This window comes from Suncus etruscus, chromosome 10, assembly GCF_024139225.1.
Source record: "Suncus etruscus isolate mSunEtr1 chromosome 10, mSunEtr1.pri.cur, whole genome shotgun sequence".
Lineage (NCBI taxonomy): Eukaryota > Metazoa > Chordata > Mammalia > Eulipotyphla > Soricidae > Suncus > Suncus etruscus.
In genome coordinates, this window is record NC_064857.1 from 24,989,923 (window position 1) to 25,011,662 (window position 21,740).

Consider the following 21,740-nt stretch of genomic DNA (forward strand, 5'->3'; position numbering starts at 1 on the left):
GAGTTATGCTGTAAAGAGGTAAATCAGGAAACACTGAAAGCTCACATCCCCATTTGTTCTTCCCCACCTGGAGATTATCTTTATCTTGGGTAATTGAACTCAATTGTTATAGATTTAGTACCTACAAATTAAAAATAAATCCAGGAAAACCCCAAAGCTTAATATTTAAAAACCTTCAAGTTGCAAAATATTTTTCTTCACTTAAATTGCACCTCTTATTTTTAATACATTATTGTTTGAGTAGAAAGTCTTATACAGAATTATATTTTGTAATAAATAGTCTCACTCTGCATCTTTTATTTTATAGTATTGATTTATAAGTTTATTTTATGTAATATATTAAAAAAATAATATCCTTTTTATTTTTTTTAAAAAAGTAATATCCTATCAGCATTTCACTAATAAGATATCAGATAACTTTATTACTTTTTATTTTGTCTAGAGCCCAGACTAAATTTGCTGTTTAGCAATTTGATAATTTGGTAAATTTCTTACAAATACAAATAAGTTAAAATCTAAATTATATATTCACCTCTTAGAGTATTATATCAAAACTATAAGAACTAAATTTTTATAGCATAGGTGTTTTCATCATGTTTTATAAATGAAGATGAATTTCTAAAATTACCTGTCATACATATAGTTTTAACTCAAGATAAAAAAGAAAGCTTTCTATATTGTTTACATAAGATTTATTAAAAAACTTCCTAGAATTTTCTTTTCATAGGTATAAATTTATAATTTTTAGATTTGCCCCTTATAGGTGTGACTTTTACTTAAGTTTTTTTAACCCATAACTTTTACTCAAGGTTTTTCAAAATACTAGGTATGTCTAAAATGTACTTTTGATTTACTTTTAAACATTGTGCTTGAAGCTAAAGTACTTTTGATTTAAAATGCAGAGCTTAAGTTCTATTGTGTTTGTTAAGTCAGTCCCTGTTTTATATTAAGGACTAATTGAAAACTGATCTTTTTGAAGAATAACAAGATTTTTCAGTATAAACAGTACTAATGTACTTTAGAGTAGCTTTTTACCACCTGTCTGCAGGTGTAAAAATGGTTGAAAACCACTAGAATGAAGACAGGTGCTGGACCACAAGTGTGAAAAGGATGAACGCTGCTGTAGATATACTAGAACTTCCAGTGTAAAGCACCATTTTTATGTGTTTGCTCCCTCCCACATAACTGCCCTCTCCTTTCATTTTCCCAATTACAGCCATGCTAGGACCCTATTCCATTTTCTGGGTTATAGGTTGGAATTATTCCAGTTTCAGTTTACTAACATATGTTCCTGTTGTCTAATTATCCAGGGAGGTGATTTTCATGAGTTTCTAAAAATAGAATTAAAACTAATATGAAGGGATGGTTTTCACCTGCTGGGTGGTGATCAGGAAGGTAGTATAAGTATAATTCATTGTGAAATATTTTGGTCCTCTAGTGCTCCATGCTTAGAAGTCTTCTGGGCATGGTTCTAGGGCCTTAATTTTTGGAAGGGCCTTGAAGAAAGGAAAAATAGATTTAATGCTATTGAGAAGCATTCTTTTTATTGAAAAATATTATAGCCTTATACCCAATAGTATTGTTAATAAAAGCAAGCACATTACTTAGTTTTAAATTTTTTTCTATTGCTTTAGGACCACACCCCCGCTATGCTCAGGACTTATTTCAGCCTCAGTATTCAGGGGCCAACCTACCACTGTTTGGAGGAGCATATAATATGCCAGAGATTGAACTGGAGCTGGACACAAGAAAATTTTTACCTTTTTTTTTTTTTACCTTCATACCAACTTTTTACCTTCATATGAAGTTTTACCTTCATACCAACTTCTCTAGCCTTAGTTTAGAATTTTGAATACAAGCAATGAAAATTCAAATGGTCTGAGAAGACTTTCTGCCATAAACTGTGTCCAGTAAATTTTTACATATAATATGTACAGGAAATAGACAAATCTTTTCTCAGTTGAAACCATAGATCAGTTGAAAAGAGCTCATCTGTTCTTTTTGGATGTGCTTGGAATCTACCAATGAGTTTAATTTGTGAGATTTAAGTAGGAGCCATAAATCATACACTTTTATGTCTTCTATTCTTTATATTTTTTTAATCCTAAGCAGAAAGTTTCACAACCTGTACTGCAGTGTAAAATAGCGGTACAGTTGTATACTGGAAGCTGATTGTAGAGCCTCAAATGAAAGAAGGGGGAAGTCATTATTAGTGAGTGTAAGAAAAACATATGTATTATTCATTGCTTTGACTTGGGTGACACACATATATGTATTATTCATTGATTAGTTTAAGAGATAGCCTGTATGGGGAAAACATGTTCTAAAAACTATTAAGACATAAATGTTAAGGTTTTATGAGGTGATTTAGAGATACTCTAGGAATGAGAATAAGTTCTGCCAGCCAGGAGATACTTCTATTAACTTCATTCTACTTAGTTGCTTAACTTCATTCTACCAATGAAACTCCCCTAAAATGGAAATAAACAGTGAGACTACTATGTATTCTAGATCCCAAAGATATAATTTATCTTAAGTGCAAAATCAAATTATTAAAAAATGTGAATTCCCTTGGCAGAACTTTCCTTTCCAGCCCTATGTGGGAATTCATGACTGTCATTAATTATAATCCTGGATTGAACCCCCTATAGTACTGCCAAACCCAAGTCCTGAAATGAGGATGTCAGTCTAGCGTTTTGGAAAGTGCTAGACCTTCCAAATTAATGTAAACATTAATTTTATATACATTAATTGTATATTGATACAATACAAAGCAATTCTTTTCTAAGTTATACTTAAAACAATAATTAGTTGAGTTAATAACTGAAAATGCAAAAAATGGAAATATCCATCAACTTCACGTTTGCAATTCATAATAATTTATAAGATTTAGGATCTTGATACTATTTTCTTTGTTTTACTTCTTATATGAAATTTATATATGAAGGTTCCCCCTTCTCTCCTTGACTTGCTTAGTACTCTGTCCAATATTGCTTCTTTCTGTCTTCAAAGTGGTTTTTCTATCAGAATCAAATGAATTGCATACAAAATTTTCATTTAATTAGGAAAAAATTATGGGAAAAGAATGATGTACAGCTAGGGGGTCTAATTAATCACTTCAGAAAATATCTTGACAATCAACACAGCTACTTTCAGAATAACTTTTAAGTTTAATTATGACTTATCTATGAAAGAGATCAACTAAGCAAAGCAATGAAGCTAAATATAGAAATGGTAACTCAAGAGTTGATTTTATAAAAAAAATAGAGTTCAAAGGAACAAACATAAAAGAAAAAAGCAAACAGGCATTCAGGTATATAAAAGTCCTAGGCTTATTTAAAAATTGAACTTATTAATAATGAAAAACAATATGTAAAGGTCCTCAACATTCTTATACCAATTGCATCACTATTCACAATATGCAGAATCTGGAAACAATCTAAATACCCGAGAATAGATGAGTGGATAAAGAAACTGTGGTATATCTACACAATGGAATATTATGCAGCTGTAAGGAAAAATGAAATCATGAAATTTGCTTATACATGGATGTATATCAAGAGTATTACGCTGAGCGAAATGAGTCAGAGGAAGAGGAATAGACATAGAATGAATGCATTCATTTGTGAGATATAAAAATTAATCATAATATCCAAAAACAATATAGATGAGAGTCAGGTGGACCAGTTCATGTTAGGAAGTTTTCCACCAATAGTCCGTACAGATAAAGTAATATGCATGGTATCCCTTTAGTAGCAATGTTACAAACAACAGGGTCAAAAATAAAGTAAGAGACAAGAAAAATATCTACCCCAGAGGTAGGCATAGAGGAGAAAATGGGTGTGGATGGGAGGGAAACTTGAGCATTCATGTGAGGAATGTGTATTGATGAAGTATACTGTACATTGTATGACTGAATATCAATCATGAACAACTTTTCAACTATCTTGTAGTGATTCAATTAAATTATTTATTAAAAGATTAACTTATGAACCAGAGAGATTATACAGTGGATAAAGCATTTGCTAGGCATGCTACTCACTCAGGTCCCATCCCTGGCAGACCAGATGGTCCCTCAAGCCCTGTCATTAGTGACTTTTGAGTGCAGACCTACAAGTAAGCTCTGAACACACAAGTGTCACCCCAAAACAAAACAAGGTGAAGTTATCTGTAGGGTTTTAACTCTAATTCTAAACAATTAAATGAGGTAATACCAGCAACGTATTAAGTATTTGTGACTGAACAGTTATATGAATATTATTATTGCATTTTTACCAGATTTTGGAAATGAACAGATAGATAAGCTATCACTAACTGATTTAGGTGCATTGTGGGCAGGCATCAAGACTGAAGGTGGATTGTCACAGTCTCAGTCACCTGGACAGACAGGATTTCTCAGCTATGGCACAAGCTTTGGCACCCCTCAACCTGGACAGGCACCATACAGCTACCAGATGCAAGGTCTGTACCTATACTAACAGTGTTCCTTTCCTTAATTTTGTGAGCTGTTATTTCCTTTGTAAAGAAGAATTTCATGTTCTCTGTAGAGAATTTCAGAATGTCAGATGGTTTAGATTAGAACAAGGTTACTTGGTCCTAGTTATGTCCCTTCACTAACTACTCTCAGGGCCTTAAACATCCATAAGTATATCTGTTATTTAAGTAATAATTGACTGGATGATCCCTAGAATTTTAGTGTGTTAAATGCCAAAAATAAAATGCAAAAGCTTTGGCACTAGTGCATATAGGCAACATTTCTATAAGTGCTGTTTCCTCCGTTTTATGATTGCAACTCTAGAACTAGAATATGCTATCTGTATTGACCAAAGGCCATAAAATGGACAGCTGCTCAAGGAATGTTCAGGACACTGATTCCCAGAGTCAGGCACTGGATTATGGTTTAATTTTACAGGCTAGTCAGATGGAATGGCAGCTGAAGATTGACATTATAATCGCTGTTTTCTAGAATACATAGACATTGGTTAGCATATTATCATGATGCAAATGTGCCTGTAAAATATGGGGGGAAAGCTCTTGTGTAATTAAAGCTATTTAACATCTATTGCTTACTACAAATCAGTTTAAAATGATTTTGACTCCTGTATAGGAGTTAAATAAATTTAATCTCTTGAAACCAAGAGTTCTTAATGTTTGAAGCCAATGTTGAATACTTTCTTGCAAATGTCATTTAGTATACTACTTAAAGTTTTATAGGATCCTCTTATCCATAATTGCTAATATGAGAAAGTTGGGGTTTTTTTTGTTTTGTTGCAGTCAGGGATAACTCCTGGCTCTGTGCTCAAAAATCACTTGGGGGTATTTTATGGCATGCTGGGAATTGAATCTGGGTTGACTGTGTGCAAGGCAAACTCCCTACCTGCTATGCTATCATCTCTCCAGGCCCCAATGTGAGAAAGTTTTTACTGGCTTGGTCTCGTTTTGAATAGTTTTAAAATCAAGGTTCAAGCTTTGTTTTTTTGTGGGGGGAGGTGGAATGTTTGTGGCTACAGCTGACGCTCTCAGGATTTATTCCAAGTTCTGTGCTCAGGGCTCATTCCTGGCTGGGCTCTGTAACCATATGGTGCCAGGGATGGAACGGGAATCATCTACAATAGACAAGCTCCTTACTTCCTGTAACATCTTTCTAACCCCAAGACTCAAACTTTCAGAGGAAGTGCTGGATAGGTGAAGAAACTGCTGCATGAAATCAATGACTTAAATAGTAATGCATTGACTTCATTTATTTATTCAGTTAGTTTTAGAGATTTTACTTTATAAAATTTTTATTTGCTAATATTTTGGCCACACTTGGAAATTTTCAGGACTTCTATCTCTGAGCTCAGTGATTAATTAATCTATATTTTATCTAGGAGGATACAAAAATATGACATTGGATAGAAATGAAGTGATCTGTGGCAATGAAAGTAAAATGTTTAAATCATAAGACCCTCATTTTTTAATTTAGGGAAACAAACTTGGAATGCAGAACAGTAAATGTTTTGGTTCTTTTACTGTGATACTAGTAAGTGGAATCACTGGTGGAAGAATTGAGGTACAAAATGCATGTCTAAGTATTTTATTGCTCTGAGAATAGTAATGAGGGAGTTTGACAGGCCTGTCCTGTTGTAGCAGAAGGTCAAAGGATTTGCTGTAATAAGAGGAATCATATAGACTCATATAAAGGTAACCCAGAGAACATAGAAAAATCCACTTTGTTTTATTTCCCTTCAAGCTTTCTTTTTTGGGAAAAATGCAAATTGGAACATTATTGTTTGTAATATTACTTGTTCTGATGAGAATTTGTGAAGGAGATTAAGTTAGAGCAGAGGTTTGTTTAGGGCTCAGGACTACCGGTAAATTCTCTATTCCACTCATCTGGGGCTCAATATGAAGCAGGGTCTGAAACTATCCCAATAAGGGAAATCACCCTGATTTCCTACAGATCTGTCTCTTAGTCACTTTTGAACTAAATTTTGAATATTTCCATTCATTATTTATTTAAAAGTTTAAAGGTTTTCATTATCTACATAAAAGGTATATTAAAGTAGAAAATACCAAACTCTAAAGCAGAGGGTCTTTAGGAAATATGTCATGAGCCTCATTTCTGATCTGCTCTAAGTCATTTGAAATTTGTGCTTTTTTTTGTGTATAAAACAGTGCAATAGATTTGGGATCGGATACTATTATAGTTTGTAATATCATGATTTTTCTGGAATTTAATTGCTAGTGCATCCAGAATTTTATTTTATTCATAGATTTTTTTTATAATTTCAGGATATTTTTGCTTGTTGAATTTGAGAATAGTTTTGCTTATTGAATTTGAGGCTATTTTGGCATACTGATTTTTAAGAAATATTCCCTTTCAGTTCTTTTAGCATGTGCTCTTATTTCAAGTGACAAGCATTGATAATACAGCCTTTTTTTGAATTCTGTTATAGGAATAATTCATCAGTGACCAGTGCCAGTTTTTTTTTATCAATGATTTTCTTAAAAACAATATGTAAACACAATGGGCAAGAAAGCTTAAAAATACAAGCTTTGCTATCTAACTTTATAAACTAAATGAAAGTGTCTTTGAAATATACAATCTGTCATAGCCTAGAAACGAAAACTGGGTAATTTAAAATCTTTCTTGCAAGAAAAGTGAGAAACTTGGGTTTTAAGTAGCCCATCTGGCCTTTAGAGTCTTTTCTCTGGGGAGCTGGCTAACTGCTGCCGCATAGATCCCTCCCGATGATGGACATAGCCTATGGCAAAGAGGCCAGCGAAGGAAAGCAAATGGACTTCTGTGAAAATACACGTGGGACAAATAGCATCCTGCTTGCCCAGTAAGTGCTAGAAAATGCGCTAAAACATAGGCCGTACAGACAGGCCCCAGCAGGTTCCAGCATTCTTAGCTGGCTGGGCTCCTGGTTTTTAATGTGAGTCCTTGTGCTCTGTGAAGTAGACCTTTGACCTCCATGATACTCTTTTATTTTTCTTTTCAGTTTTTTTGAAGTGATGGCTAGGCAGTGTTCCCCAGGTTAAATCACACACTCAACTTTGGTTTACTGCTTGAAATCGTTACAAGTCAGCCGACTGGATTCTTCTTAACTGTGAAAATGTCACAGAGATTGAGCCATCCAAGTTCTGATGGCGTGGTTTATTTTTGAATGGCAGTTGTTCAGCAGTTATAGGACTGTTTGGCCCACAGTGTCCTCAAGAAAGACTGTTTCTTATTTGTTACGGTGGGAGGGACCATTGCCCTTTCTCCATGAGAAACCCTGGCAGCGATATGAAAAGGACAGAATCTTGGTGATACCTGTGCAATCCTTGTTTGATTTCTATAAAACACGCCTTTTAAATTGACAGATATTTTCACATTTTGCTTGTGACTTGGTTTTTGCAAGAATATAAAGTAAGGGTGCATATTTTACTTTGTTTAAGTAATGTAAATAAAATATGGTTATTTTACACTTATACCTTATCTACCAAATTAATTTCTAATTGGACATATGAGACACAATAAAAATATATAGGTTTGGGGCCAGAGAGATAGCAGAGCGGTAGGACGTTTGCCTTGCATGCAGCCTATCCAGGATGGACGGTGGTTCGAATCTCAGCAACCCCTGTGGTCCCTCCAAGCCAGCTAGGGTGTTATTTCTGAGCATAGAGTCAGGAGTGGCTCCTGAGCACTGCAGGTGACTCAAAAACCAATATATATATATACATATATATATATACATATATATACATATATATACATATATATAACATATATAAACATATATATAAACCAATATATATATAACATATATAAACATATATATATGTTTAATTCAGAAAATATTTAAAAGAAAAGGAGATGATTTGATTGAGTAACAACATGATCATGGCCTCACTGTTGGATATTTTTATTTATTCCAATTCCTCCACCTTGTTTTACTGCCTTAGAAGTCTTTATTAATACTGGCCATTAAAATATTTAGAATATTTGTATCTTTTTCTTTTGTGGCTCTAATTTGCTTATGAAACACAGCCAAGATTGGGGCTCTTTATAAAATGTTGAGAAAGTGGAATTATCAGTGGTAGTGCAATCCTTGTTTGATTTCTATAAAACACGCCTTTTAAATTGTGTCTTATACTAAAGAAAATCATAAAGAAGAAACCTTTTAGAAATGAGATTGTTTTATTCCAAATATTGTATTAAATTATTCAGGTGCCCATGGCTCCACCCTTTATGTGTTTATGATGTTTTTAGCAATCAAAAACTACATAATAGTCTTCATAATCTAGCCTTCTTGTTCATGAAGATGAATCAAGAAAATTCAAAAGTAGGTTTGGAATAGTAGAGTATGAAGCAGTGATCAAGAAATGGAGATTTATGATCATTCCTTGAATGGATTCCTCAAACTAGGAAATTAACTTTTTTTTTTTTGCCTCTTGGAGAATAACAAGTTTGCTTCACGTGCCTCATTAACTGAGTTTGGAAATAACCTAAAAACAGTGGATGCAGAAATGCTGAAATCTAAATGTGCCAAAAGATAATAATGGGTTCTGGATTTGAAGTTTTTAAATACACAGACAAGATGTTTATTTTTCAATAATACATCCTGTTGATAATATTTGAGGTAGCACAGTAAGCAATTGAAAAGCTTGTTACGGTTGTATCAGAAATCCATTATACTGTTAGGATGGACATGTGGTATAAATAGGGCATCTATTTACTATTTCTGGGACACAGTGGTATTCATGACTAAAATAAGTGAGACTTTATGAGCTTCTCAGAATCTTTGATGCTTAATCAACATAAAAATTTATTTGATTTAAAACTTACTGGATTTTAATTCTGGAGCTTCAGAAATGTTTTAAATCTTTCCAGTGATGCTTTCAAGTCCTGCATTTAATTTTCCTCATATAATTTAAATTGAAAGCAGTGACTTGAATCTGTTTTTCAAGATCAGCCTTTTCACCAACCACTTTTTTTAAAAAAATGTTTAAGCATTAACATTAAAATACATGTCTTCAATAAAAACTAAGAAACAATTATTGTTTCTTTTTCTTTCTCCACGTTTTACCCTTTCTCTTTTCACTGCTGAAAAAATAAGGAACTTGGGAGAGTTTTTAAATTTGCTTTTAATGTCAGTCAACCTTCAGTATGTCCTTCTGAAATGTATAATCCATAGATATCACAATAAATCCAAGGTCTAGAATGGTTTTCTTCTCTCTAATAAATGATTTCTAATTCCTGTTGTATTTTCTCTGCATTCTTCTGTGACTTACTACTTTTCCAGCACTAATTTGTCTCTCACTTGACCCAGGTGAAACCTTTCAAAGGCATGAGGTTAACCTTGGATTGTCCTTCTCTATATGTGACAGAAAAGATAATTAGAACCCAGGAATTTGAGCAATTAATGAATGGTCAAGATGAAAATATGACTAATGAGATCTTGTATAGTGGCATTTTAATAAAGAGATAAGTTACAAATTATCAGTTCTTATTGAGCATGAGTTCTTGCAAGGTAAAATCAGGGCAGAGAATGTCATGGAAAGCTTATTTGACAAATAGAATTTGATCCAAATGGGTTGCAAATGGAAAGTGAGAACTTAATGAGAGAAACATTCAGTGATAGTATTAATAAAAAGAAAGATAAGTTTCATGAAAACAATGAATAAGTCTATAATTAAAATATGGCCTGCAATGTGGACATTTGGAAAATTGATTGGTGAATATCTTAACTTTTTTTAACACCTCTATTTACTCTATACACTAAATTTCAACCTTGGTTTGAAGAGAGAACAAGAGGTAAAGTCACTTGCCTTGCATGAGGATGATCTATCTGTTCAATCTCTGGCCTAAGGTTCCTTAGGCCTGCAGTGATCCCTTTGCACCACTGGGTATGAAAAAGAACCCCTAACTTCCTAAAATTCCCAGCCTCCAAATTCTGGCCCAGTAAACATAAATATACTTTCATTTATAATAGCTTCCCTTTCACTTCCTCTAATCTTAAAAAGGAGATTCAGCACATTCTTAGGCTTTTCAATTAAAGAATATATGCTTATTTTTTTTATTCAGATGTTACTCTTTTACTTACTCTTTTTTTTTGGGGGGGTACATGCCCTTTGTGTTCTGGGATTGCTACTGGCTCCATACTCATGTATCAATGCTGGTCAAGCTGGGAGTGGGGAAGTGAGACCATATGTGGTGCCAGGATCAAATCAGGGTTGGCTGCATACAAGGCAAGTGCTTTTACCAGCTGTGCTGTCTCTCCAATCCTGCTGAGCTATTTTTCTTAAATGGAGAACTGTTTGCCACATCACTTTAGTTTCCACCCCATGATAATTCCCTTTAGCCCTTCACTCTGGTTTTTTAAGGGTAGTTCTTCAGGGACCCCATGCTAAGAATGAATTTTTTAACACTTTTCTACAAGAATAGTATTCTCTTGCTGAAATAGGTGTTTTCATTTCAACTGCTGAGCAGCTTCACATCAGAACTGATGTTCTGTAGGTAATGTAGGTTAATAGTGCTTCATGCTATCTTCATGAGCTTATTTTGTTTGGGTTCACAGTATCCTTTTCAGCCTAACTTTTAAACTGGGGATTGTGATTTCAGATGGAATCATGTAACTTTAAGATTTCTTTGACTTAAAATTTATTTATGGGGATGGAGAGATAGTGTAGGAGTAAAGGCATTTGCCTTGTATGTAGCAAAGCCAATCCAATCCCAGCACCACATATAATTGCCTGAGTACTAGTAAGGGTCACTTTTGAGCATAAAGCCAGGAATAGCCTTTGAAAAAAAACAATAATTTTTTATGATCTATTATAAGTGTTTAGCTCATATACCTACTTTATACTCCTATACACTGAAGTATGCATAAAGATGTTCCTGGCAAATGGGATCCCAAGGAAAAAGTTTAAGGAGCTTGACTCTGGAGTAATTAATTATTCTTGTGGAGTGCTAGAAGATGCTACAGATGGGGCTAGCCTGAAAAATTGCCTTTTATTTTTTATTTTATATAAAGTCCAGCCATTTGGAAAATAAGTTTCAACTTAAAAAATGGGGCAATGGAATGACAATTTTGACTCAAAATATTCAAAATGGAAATGAATATTTTTCTGTTTTTTTCTGGAAAGCATTTGCTCCCTTCAGAAAAGTGGGGCTACAGATTTTATAAAAGCAAACTGTTTAAATAAATGAAGCTTATTTTTTATTTAATGGCTCAGGGGGTATCCCCACTTCCACCCTATTTAGAGCTTAACTTAATTCCAAATTAACTAAGAATAATATTAGCATAGTTGGAGCTTTGCTTGAACCCATCTCTAGCAGACTCCTTAACTGAGAAATAACGAGCTTTTAATGAAATTGATTCTCCTTTTTGGAATTTTTGTACATAAAATATAAAATTATTTTATCATAGAGTATATCAACTCTCTTTTTATCTGCAGGTGACTTGTCATGTGAAGCCAGTATATATAGGGAAGGAGAAAAATCTTTATTATTTTTATAAAAAAATAAAAAAAAAACTAATACAGGCTAATTTTTAATGTTCTAAATAAATAATATGGTTAATCAGCAAAATCCACTGTGAACAGATTGTAAGAGAAGATGGAGGTCTTGCTTTTTTTAGTCATCCCAATATGTTTTGTCCCCCTTGATAGAACTGTACAGTGTGTTAGGGAGAAGTCTTTTTCTATTGCAGCCTTTCTGCTGGGTCTGCACAGGGTAGGATGTAGAGGATTCCTTTCTTCCTGTGAGATTATAAACTGGATTTAGCAGGTACACATTGAAGCTTTCTTGGGCATTTTGTCATTACTGTTTTGTCTTTACATGGTGGTGTTTTAAACTTCCATGAAATCCACCTAATGGTATTGACACCTGCTCTCACATGTGATTACTTCCTGAGAGTTTTGAATCAACTCAAGAAAAAAAAATACTGGGAATAGTCTTTCACAGGCTTTCATTCTGAACTACTTAGTGTCTGGGATTGTTTGTTTGTTTGAGGTAAAAAGTTATCTTCTAGTAGTGACATGATTTTAAAGCAGTTGCTTAATATCCGCTGAATTGGTAATTAAACCTGCATTAGAAGTGAAGCACTTCACTGTAGGAGAGGGCCAGACTTGTAGATTTTTCAGGTCATATGACTCAATCCCCTACCTTGTTTCTACCTTAACAGGATAGTGATTCCTGTGTCTTATGAATAGTTCAGACTATCTTCTTTAAACAGCAATCATATGCTAATAATTACTTGGCTGTGCATTGAATATGTTATATAAAAAGCATATTAAGAGAAAAAGATCTCCTTTAAGAAGTAATATACAATGGAATTTAAGAGCTTTGATTCTGAAGTCAAATTTGGGATTGTGTCTGATTTACTTATAATTTTTTGTTTTTGTTTTTGTTTTTGTTTTGGGGGTCATACCCAGTGATGCTCAGGGGTATAACTCCTGGCTATGCACTCAGAAATCACTCCTGGCTTGAGAGACCAAATGGGACACTGGGGATTGAACTGAGGTCCATCCTGGATTGGCCACATGCAAGGCAAACACTCTACCACTGTGCTATCACTTCAGTCCATACTTATAATTTTTAAGAAGGGGCAGTTATGACATGGGAGTGAAAGCTTAGTGATTTATCACATATGCAGTAGTTTATTTTGATCAGTCTCAGAGGCAGCACTCATTATTTTTGTGATCTATTCTTATCACTTTTGTTTTCATTCTAATTTTTTTAATTTGATCCAGTAAAATAATTATAGGAAAATTTGAGTAAATTTCAAATCTTATCATAAACGGTATAGGGCAAGAGCATGTGAGAAAGAATTGTCTAGATTCTAAAAGTAGTAGGCAGAGCTATTTGAAATTTTACTTTTAGCAGAGGGAGATTAATATGATTTCTGGTTAGAGACATGGTCTTTAACCACTGATCCCTAAGTCAGTGCTAGTCCATAGTTATAGCAAGGTTGAAAACCACTGCCTTTGATATAACACTGATTTATGAATTGATATGCAGGACAGACTGGTTCACCAGAGCAAACAGGCTGAATAATATTTCTTAGAGAAACAAATTCTGTTATGAAGCAAGTGAAAGGTAATAGGCTTCTAGCATACATAAAGCACTCAATCTTTTTTTTATATTACTACTTTTAATACTATTGGGATGTTTATAATGGGTTGACTACAAAGATCTAGTTACTTTAATAGGCTCTACAGTTTCTGTTTTGCCTATTTGGTAAGAAAAAGTCTAAGTCATTTCGATATAATTTTATTTGATTCATATTAACTGGTTAATTTCTATATATTAAGTGTTTTATCCATAAATACTGATTAGTAAGTCATGAATATATATGTAAAATATTATATAGAATATAAATATTGTCTACATAAATGTGTATTATATACGAATATAAATGCTGAAGAAGAGGGAGGGTTGCCAATTCAGACTTAGGACAACAGAAAAGGACAGAAACTTAAGGAAAGATTTTTTTAAGGAAGGGATTTTTAGTGATTAATAGTAAGCCAGGCTACAATGGCTAGAAGTGAAAAAAAAAAAAGTAAAAGGAGTCTTTAAGAAAACCTGTAAGCTGCTTCTCTGGTGTTGGCTGGAATGTGCATTTGAGTGCCTGAGGTTGGGGTTACTGGGAAATGACCAAAGAAGTTCAAGAGAAAATTAGAGCCAGACCACTTAGGTTCTAATATATAAATCCTGTAAGTCCTGATAAAGGGTTTGAATGCTCTCCTGAGGACAGTAAGAATTTGCTAGCAGTTCCTTTTATTTCTTTTTCTTTCTTTCTATTTTAAAGCATTGTGATTCACCGAGTTAGACCTAATAGAATTTCAGGCACATAATGTTCCAATACCTATCCCATCATCAGTATGAACTTCCCTCTAGCATTATCTCCAGGTTCTCTCCAACCTCCCTGATTGCCTCTTTAATAGGCACCTTTTAAAGTTTGATTATTGTAGTTTGGGTTTCATGCTTATAGTGTTGTATAGGCTTTCTGGATTAAGATCAAATATGCATTCAAATATGCATATAAAATATGAGAGATCAGTGTGCAGATTCAGGGCTACTAGGCACCAGCAGAGCTCATCTGATGATACTCGGGGTTCTCCTTGGCTATCTATAACTTCTCTATAAGTTTTAGATAGACCATTAAGATCTGGCTTACGCTGTAGCACTTGAGCTATCCCACTAGCCCTTTACTTTCTTTCTGGAGTATGAAGATATGAAGGTATAGGAGGATTAAACAGAAGACCATAAGGAAGTCTGTGTAGAGGCAAGCCAGAGCTAATGGCTGGGCTCAGTTTGCATCTCTCCTTGCCTAGGATAGTATGAGTGCAGGTAGGCATCCCTGCAAATCTGCATGTGGTGTTAAGAACTTAATATTTTTGCCAGAGCCTAAATCACTGGTATATACTCTCTCCAAAACAAGTTAGATCCTTTTGGAAGTTGCATTACGTCTCCTAGGTCACCAGAGTGCCATTAAACTCCTGCTTCTGCATATGAAATAAAATGGAATCTCAGGCTGAAGTCAGCCAGCAATGAATATAACTTATGTTGAATTCCAGCAAATATACAATCTTATAACTAGCATGAAGTCTGCAAAGTCACTTGGGTATATTTGGAATACTGAACTTTGATTTACTGGTCATACCCTAGTGGCCTGCATGAGCCAATTTAGCTTCCATGGTCTTTTTTTTTGCTTTGTTCCAGGGAATAGCTTAGAAAATGAAAATCTCCATTTAAAATATATATACTCTGTACCTTATTCATTTCTTGGAAGATATGAATTATTTAGGCCAGTATTTATTGTTCTAAATGCATAATAAAAATGAAAGTAGCAAGTCAGAACCTTAAATAAATTCAGTGTAATGAATATAACAAGCTGTAACCCAAAACAGTTTTTTTCTATCAAATGTATATAGTGGTTAAATTTAAAAAGAATATTTACATTTATATTTTTACATAAATTAAATTTAAGCACTATTTTATAAGAAATTTTTGTGTTCCTTATATTAGTTTGTTATAATATATGTACACTCAATAAGTATTAGTTCATTAACATATATGTGATAAGTCATTTTCCCATAAGATTCAGTATTCGAAGGAACAAAGCAATGCTTACACCATCCTAATGAGTGACATTGACAATGCTATGTTTTCAAAGACTGACTTTGTCATTGTTTTAATCCTTTATGATGATCATCACATCCCCAATATTCAATATTTTGATAAGTGGTTTCCAGATGCAAATGAACACTAGTATAGGCAACTTGTCTACTGAGGCCCAGATGTTTATGGTAGAAGAAGTTGGGAAGTTGAGCTCCCATATGATTCAGCTATACCACTCCTAGGGATATACCCTAAGAACACAAAAATACAATACAAAAAATCCCTTTCTCATACCTATATTCATTGCAGCGCTGTTTACTATAGCCAGACTCTGGAAACAGCCTAGATGCCCCTCAATAGATGAATGGCTAAAGAAACTGTGGTACATATATACAATAGGCAGGCAGGAGAAATGAAGTCATGAAATTTTCCTATACTTGGATGAATATGGAATCTATTATGCTGAGTGAAATAAGTCAGAAGGAGAGAGATAAATACAGAATGGTCTCACTCATCTAAGGATTTAGAGAAAAATAAAAGACATTTATGTAATGATTCTCAGAGACAAAATAGAGGAAGACAGTAAGGTCCAGCTCAAGTCTTGAAGCCCGCCACAGAGAGTGATGGGTGCAGTCACAGAAATAATTACACTGAGAACCATCATAACAAAATGTGACTGAATGAGGGAAGTGGAAAGCCTGTCTAGAGAACAGGCCTGTATGGGGAGGAGGGACACTTGGGACATTGGTGATGGGAATGCTGCACTGATGACAGGCCTTCTTTTATATATAAAATGGTAAAAAAGAAAAAAAAGTAGTAGTATGTGAATCTTCTACTAATCTGTGATAGGTGTTTTAGAAAATAAATTTCAGCTATATGACTTTATGGTAATTAAATTTGAAACTAGCTTATAAAGTAGTTTCCCCTTAATGTTGGAGAGAGAGATGGTATAGTGGGCAGGATACTTGCATTGCATGCTGCTGACCTGGGCTTGATCTTTAGCTCATGCTAAGGTCTCCCAGCTGCTACCACTAATGATCCCTGAGCACAAAGCCAGGAGTAAACCCTAAGCCACTATTGGTGTGGTTCCCAAAGAATACTGTTTTCCTCTCTTAATAAAAATAAATAATTTTGGGTCATGTTTTCAAAATACATAAATTCTTGATTAATAAATGGGGAAGAATTTTAATATGCAGATATACTGAGTCATATTTAATTAATTTGGAGAAATAAAAGTGACAAAAGATGCATAATGCAGTAGAGAATCTTATAAGTATATACTGAAATAATAATAGTTGCCAGTGTTTGTGATACTGAATTAGGTTTTATGAAACATTATCTCACTTAGTTGACTTAAGAACTTAAAAATAGGGGCCGAAGCGATGGTGCAGTGGTAGGGCATTTGCCTTGCACGTTGCTGACCCAGAAAGGACCTCAGTTTAATCCCCACCCCACCCTAGGCTTCCCATAGCGATTTCTGAGTGCATAGTCAGGAGTAACCCCTGAGTATCACCAGGTGTGCCCCAAAATAATAAAAAAAAGAACTTAGAAACATTTTGAAATTTTTGTAGGTAGGGAAATTATATATTAGGGTACTTGGCTTATTTGTCCAAAGCCCAAATAATTCAAAGGGAGAGGAATGGAAACAATGTCTTATGATTCTTAAGTCACTTCTGAGATGATCAGTAGCAAGTATATAATTATCATCTATTAATTAACATGCCATACCACAGGTATTTTTAATAACTAGTTCTCAATAAAAGTGTTCTCTTAAACTGTCAATGTATTTATTTTCTATACTAGCCATCTGTCATAAAATTCCAGTATTTGTTTGTTTAGGGGCCATACTCTGTATTCTTGGTTCTGCACTGAATAATAAGCTTAAGTGGTGATCAGGGATATGTAATCAGGGATATGTGGTACTATCACAGATAGTAGTGATCAGGTAATCTGTGGTTCTATTTATTTGTTTATTTATTTTTGGTTTTTGGGTCACACTCGGCAGCACCCAGATTCACAAGTTTTTAAAATATTTTATACTTTTTGGTGATTTTATTTAAAATATATAAAAACATTATTTAATAAAATAATAATATAAATTAGTATATAATAAATAAAATAAATATAATAAAATAAAATAATAAATAAATAGTATAATAAAATAGTATAAAACATTTTCTTACATTGTCAAATACATTTTTTTTTGTTTTTGGTCACACCCAGCAACACTCAGGGATTACTCCTGGCTCTATGCTCAGAAATTGCTCCTGGCAGGCTCAGGCAACCATATGGGATGCCGGGATTCAAACTGCCATTTTTCTGCAAGTGAGGCAAATATCCTACCTCCATGCTATCTCTCTGACCCCTACATTGTTAAATACTTTCTACTATCTTCATTGTATTAATTTTCTGAATCAGTTATTAAAAACCAGATTATGTTTTCTGTTTTGTTGCTGAAGAACTTTTCTAATTATCTATCTATATAAAGACATGTTATGTATATATGTATATTTTAATAGTAGTAATTAAAATTTCTTCTTAAAATCATCCAAAAGGATATAGGCACACCATTATTCATTGCAGAACTTAGTACAATAGCTAAGAGTTGGAATCAACTTAGATGTCCAACAACAGATGAATGGATCATGAAGATGTGGTACATGTAAATAATGGAATACTCCATAGCTGTAAGGAATGGTGCAATCATGCAATTTGCTGAAACATGGATGAAACTGGAAGATATTATGTTAAATGAAATAAGCCAAATAAATAAGGATAAATACAAGAAGATATGTTTTTTGTTGTTTCTATTTTTGTTTTGTTTTGCGCTACTCCTGGTGATACTCAGGGGTGATTCCTGTCTATTCACTCAGAAATCGCTCCTGGTTTGGGGGATGATATGGGTCGCCGGGGGAATCGAACCACAGATCGAATTGCGGTCCATCCTAGGTCAGCTGCATGCAAGGCAAATGCCCTACTGCTACACCACCGCTCTGGCCCCAAGATGATATCATTTTTATGTAATATCTAGAGTAACTAACTGAAGAAATGCAATGACTTAAATGAGGGTTGTTGATAAAACTCTAGGCCCGAGAATATAGTGAGAAAAAGGAAAGAAATTGAGTGGGGGAAAAGAAAGATTATATGAAATTACAGGAAACAGGGGCTAGGGCAGGAGTCTCAAACTCGTGGCCCACGGGCCGTTTGCGGCCCTCCATACAACATTTTGTGGCCCGCAGCCGGCCTTCAAATATTGCAGTATTCACGATTATTCACTTATCGAATAATCGCAATAAAAATCGCATTAGTAAAAAAAAAATCGCATTAAACATTCGCATACCCCGAGCAGTTCCATTCGGGTTTGCAAATGTTTAATGCGATTTTTTTGCTATTTTTTCTTACTAATGCGATTTTTTATTGCGAATATTCGGTAAGCGAAATCCCTTATGCGGCCCTGCCTCACCCCGTCTTTGCCTCCTGCGGCCCCCAGGTAAATTCAATTTGAAACCCCTGGGCTAGGGGGTCTTAGGCGCATTGGTGATGTTAAGAAAGGACAGAACTAAATATCCAATGGGCTAGTGTTATTAACAGTGAAATTATGAGACCCAAACTTTAACAACCAAGCTTTATAAAGAGACCATTATAATGGTAGGCTGGAGCTGTGGGATGTTGGCATGGGATGATTTCTGGGAAAATTGGTGAAGGGAGGTTGACTTTGGTGATAGGTCTGAAAACATAAGATGTTTCTAAACGCAGCTATAAACAACTTTGTACATCACAATGATTTAAATTAAAAATTAAATAAAAAATTGACCAGAAAAAGAATTTATAATTAAATAAGAGGAAAAATTTGTCAATTATTGGCCAAATGTACCAAAAGGAAAGCGGTTTTCACTTAGATTCCTTTTTGGTAGCATATGAGACCCATTTATATACATTTGCCATTCCCTTTATCTGTCCTTTTTAAGACTGTCTCCCAGTATGATCATTAAAAACGTATAGTATTTCTTTGCATAGTTTGTATAGAAAAGTGATAGAGGACATTAAGATTTGTTTTTATCCTGAACAAGCCTATATGTATTGATAAATATATAGAGACACTTAAAAAAATCAAATTATACTTGAAACACATCAATATCATGTTCCTCTTTGTTTACCAAACACTTAAATACTTTGTGAAATAAAAAAATTTTTTTTTTCAGGGGCTGGAGCGATAGAACAGCAGTAGAGCGTTTGCCTTACATGCGACCAATCTAGGACGAACCTTGGTTCCATCTCCTGGTGTCCCATATGGTCCCCCGAGCCAGGAGTAATTTCTGAGCACATGTGACCCCTGAGCGTCACACAGAACGTGGCCCAAAAAGCAAAAAAAAAAAAAAAAAAAGTGTTTTTTTAGTGACTCTTTTTAAGGACGTGTACATTTTTTAGATTTAGAAGTCATAGCATAACTTTTTGAAATAGCTAGAATGTTTAATATCATCTAATCATCTAATCTAATCCATTATCATATTTAATATAAGGAGAGAAAATTTTGAGGGTGTTTTATATTTTAATAAATTCATTGTAATATTTCTGTACTAAAGTATAGTTTTCTTCATCTTTCAATATGTGACTCTCATCTTCAGAAGTTAAAACTTTAAGTTTTTTAATCCTTTGTAATATGCTGAAACTAAAATTGACAACCACTAAAAATAGTTGTCAGGGAATTTGATTGAATATAAGCCAAATGCAGTATCAGTGAAATTCCTTCTGTATAAACTCACAATTATTGATAGCCACAATGTATCATCTTTTTTTTTCATTTTCTATTAGGTAGCAGTTTTACAACTTCATCAGGATTATATACAGGAAATAATTCACTCACAAACTCCTCTGGATTTAACAGTTCACAACAGGTAATTTTAAGTTAACTTTTCTAAAAATATTTAAAATGCAACATATTTTAATATAAATTAATATCTTTGTAACATTCTGCATGTGTTCCTAAGCCATTTATATCTGTAAAATCTAAATATCTATGTAGAGATATATGTATGTATATATTCTTGAAAAACTTTTCTTAGTTGTGGTGAGAAACTTTATATTTACTTAGAAAGGCAAATTTTTTAGTTTTCATTTGGTTTTATTTTCCCTAGTCATACATCATGGAATGAATAGAAGAAATAAGAAAAATTATGTGTCATTTCTAGCAGTCCAGGGAGCAAAGGGGGGATATGGAATGTATGTTGGGAACAGGGGTAGAAGGAAGACCACACTGGTGGTGGGAATGGCCCTCATGCATTGTCACTTTGTACCTTAAATATTACTGTGAAAGATTTGTAATTCACTTTGGTCGCAATAAAAAATATTTTAAAATGGGTTATTTTACATATACATGTGTTTTCAAGTTTAAACACCAGTCAGTGTGCACTTGTGTACTCTTACAAATGTAAAACAAGACACAGAAACACAAGGACCTTTAGGTATGCTTTCTGGAATATCTAATTTGAAGAAGTAGCAGTAGTCTGACACAGTATTTTTGTGTGGTTTGATTTGGTAGGACTATCCATCATATCCCAGCTTTGGCCAGGGCCAGTATGCACAGTATTATAACAGCTCTCCCTACCCAGCACATTATATGACAAGCAGCAATACGAGCCCCACGACGCCTTCCACAAATGCCACTTACCAGCTTCAGGAACCACCATCTGGTATCACCAGCCAAGCAGTTACAGATCCTGCAGCAGGTAATCTTGTGCATTTTCTTAGTCCTTCTGCTAAATATCTGGTGGTTTTAAATGTATTTTTCATATTTCATTTATAAAATGGCCGTACAGTTTAATACAAGTTGAAGGAAGGTCTCAATGCAAGTCAAGCGGACTGATTGCATGCTAACCTTATTTTAATTTATTTGTTAAGAATTTTAATATATATAATGTAAATTTCAAAAGCATGTGCGACAGATTTTATCTACTTATAAATATGTTCTCAATTTTCAAATTCTAAATTTTTATAGTAAATTTAATTACTTGGTTATAATTATTAAGATAAATTTGTTTCGTTATGTATTGAATATAAAAATAAGTGACATCATTTTTATCTTATGTTTGTCATAAAATATTTATTATTTTTCCAAAAGTTCAAATAATGGCAATGGGTTGATCTT

General features: G+C 33.9%; 1 protein-coding gene across 1 annotated transcript in view; it reads left to right on the forward strand.

Annotated features, from left to right (window-relative positions):
- Positions 1-21,740, forward strand: part of EYA1 (EYA transcriptional coactivator and phosphatase 1) — a 156,140-nt gene that overhangs the window by 34,747 nt on the left and 99,653 nt on the right. The window contains exons 7-9 of the mRNA XM_049781818.1: positions 4,324-4,461; positions 20,408-20,490; positions 21,135-21,321. Coding sequence (XP_049637775.1) covers positions 4,324-4,461; positions 20,408-20,490; positions 21,135-21,321 — 408 coding nt within the window. The remainder of the gene's footprint in view (positions 1-4,323; positions 4,462-20,407; positions 20,491-21,134; positions 21,322-21,740) is intronic.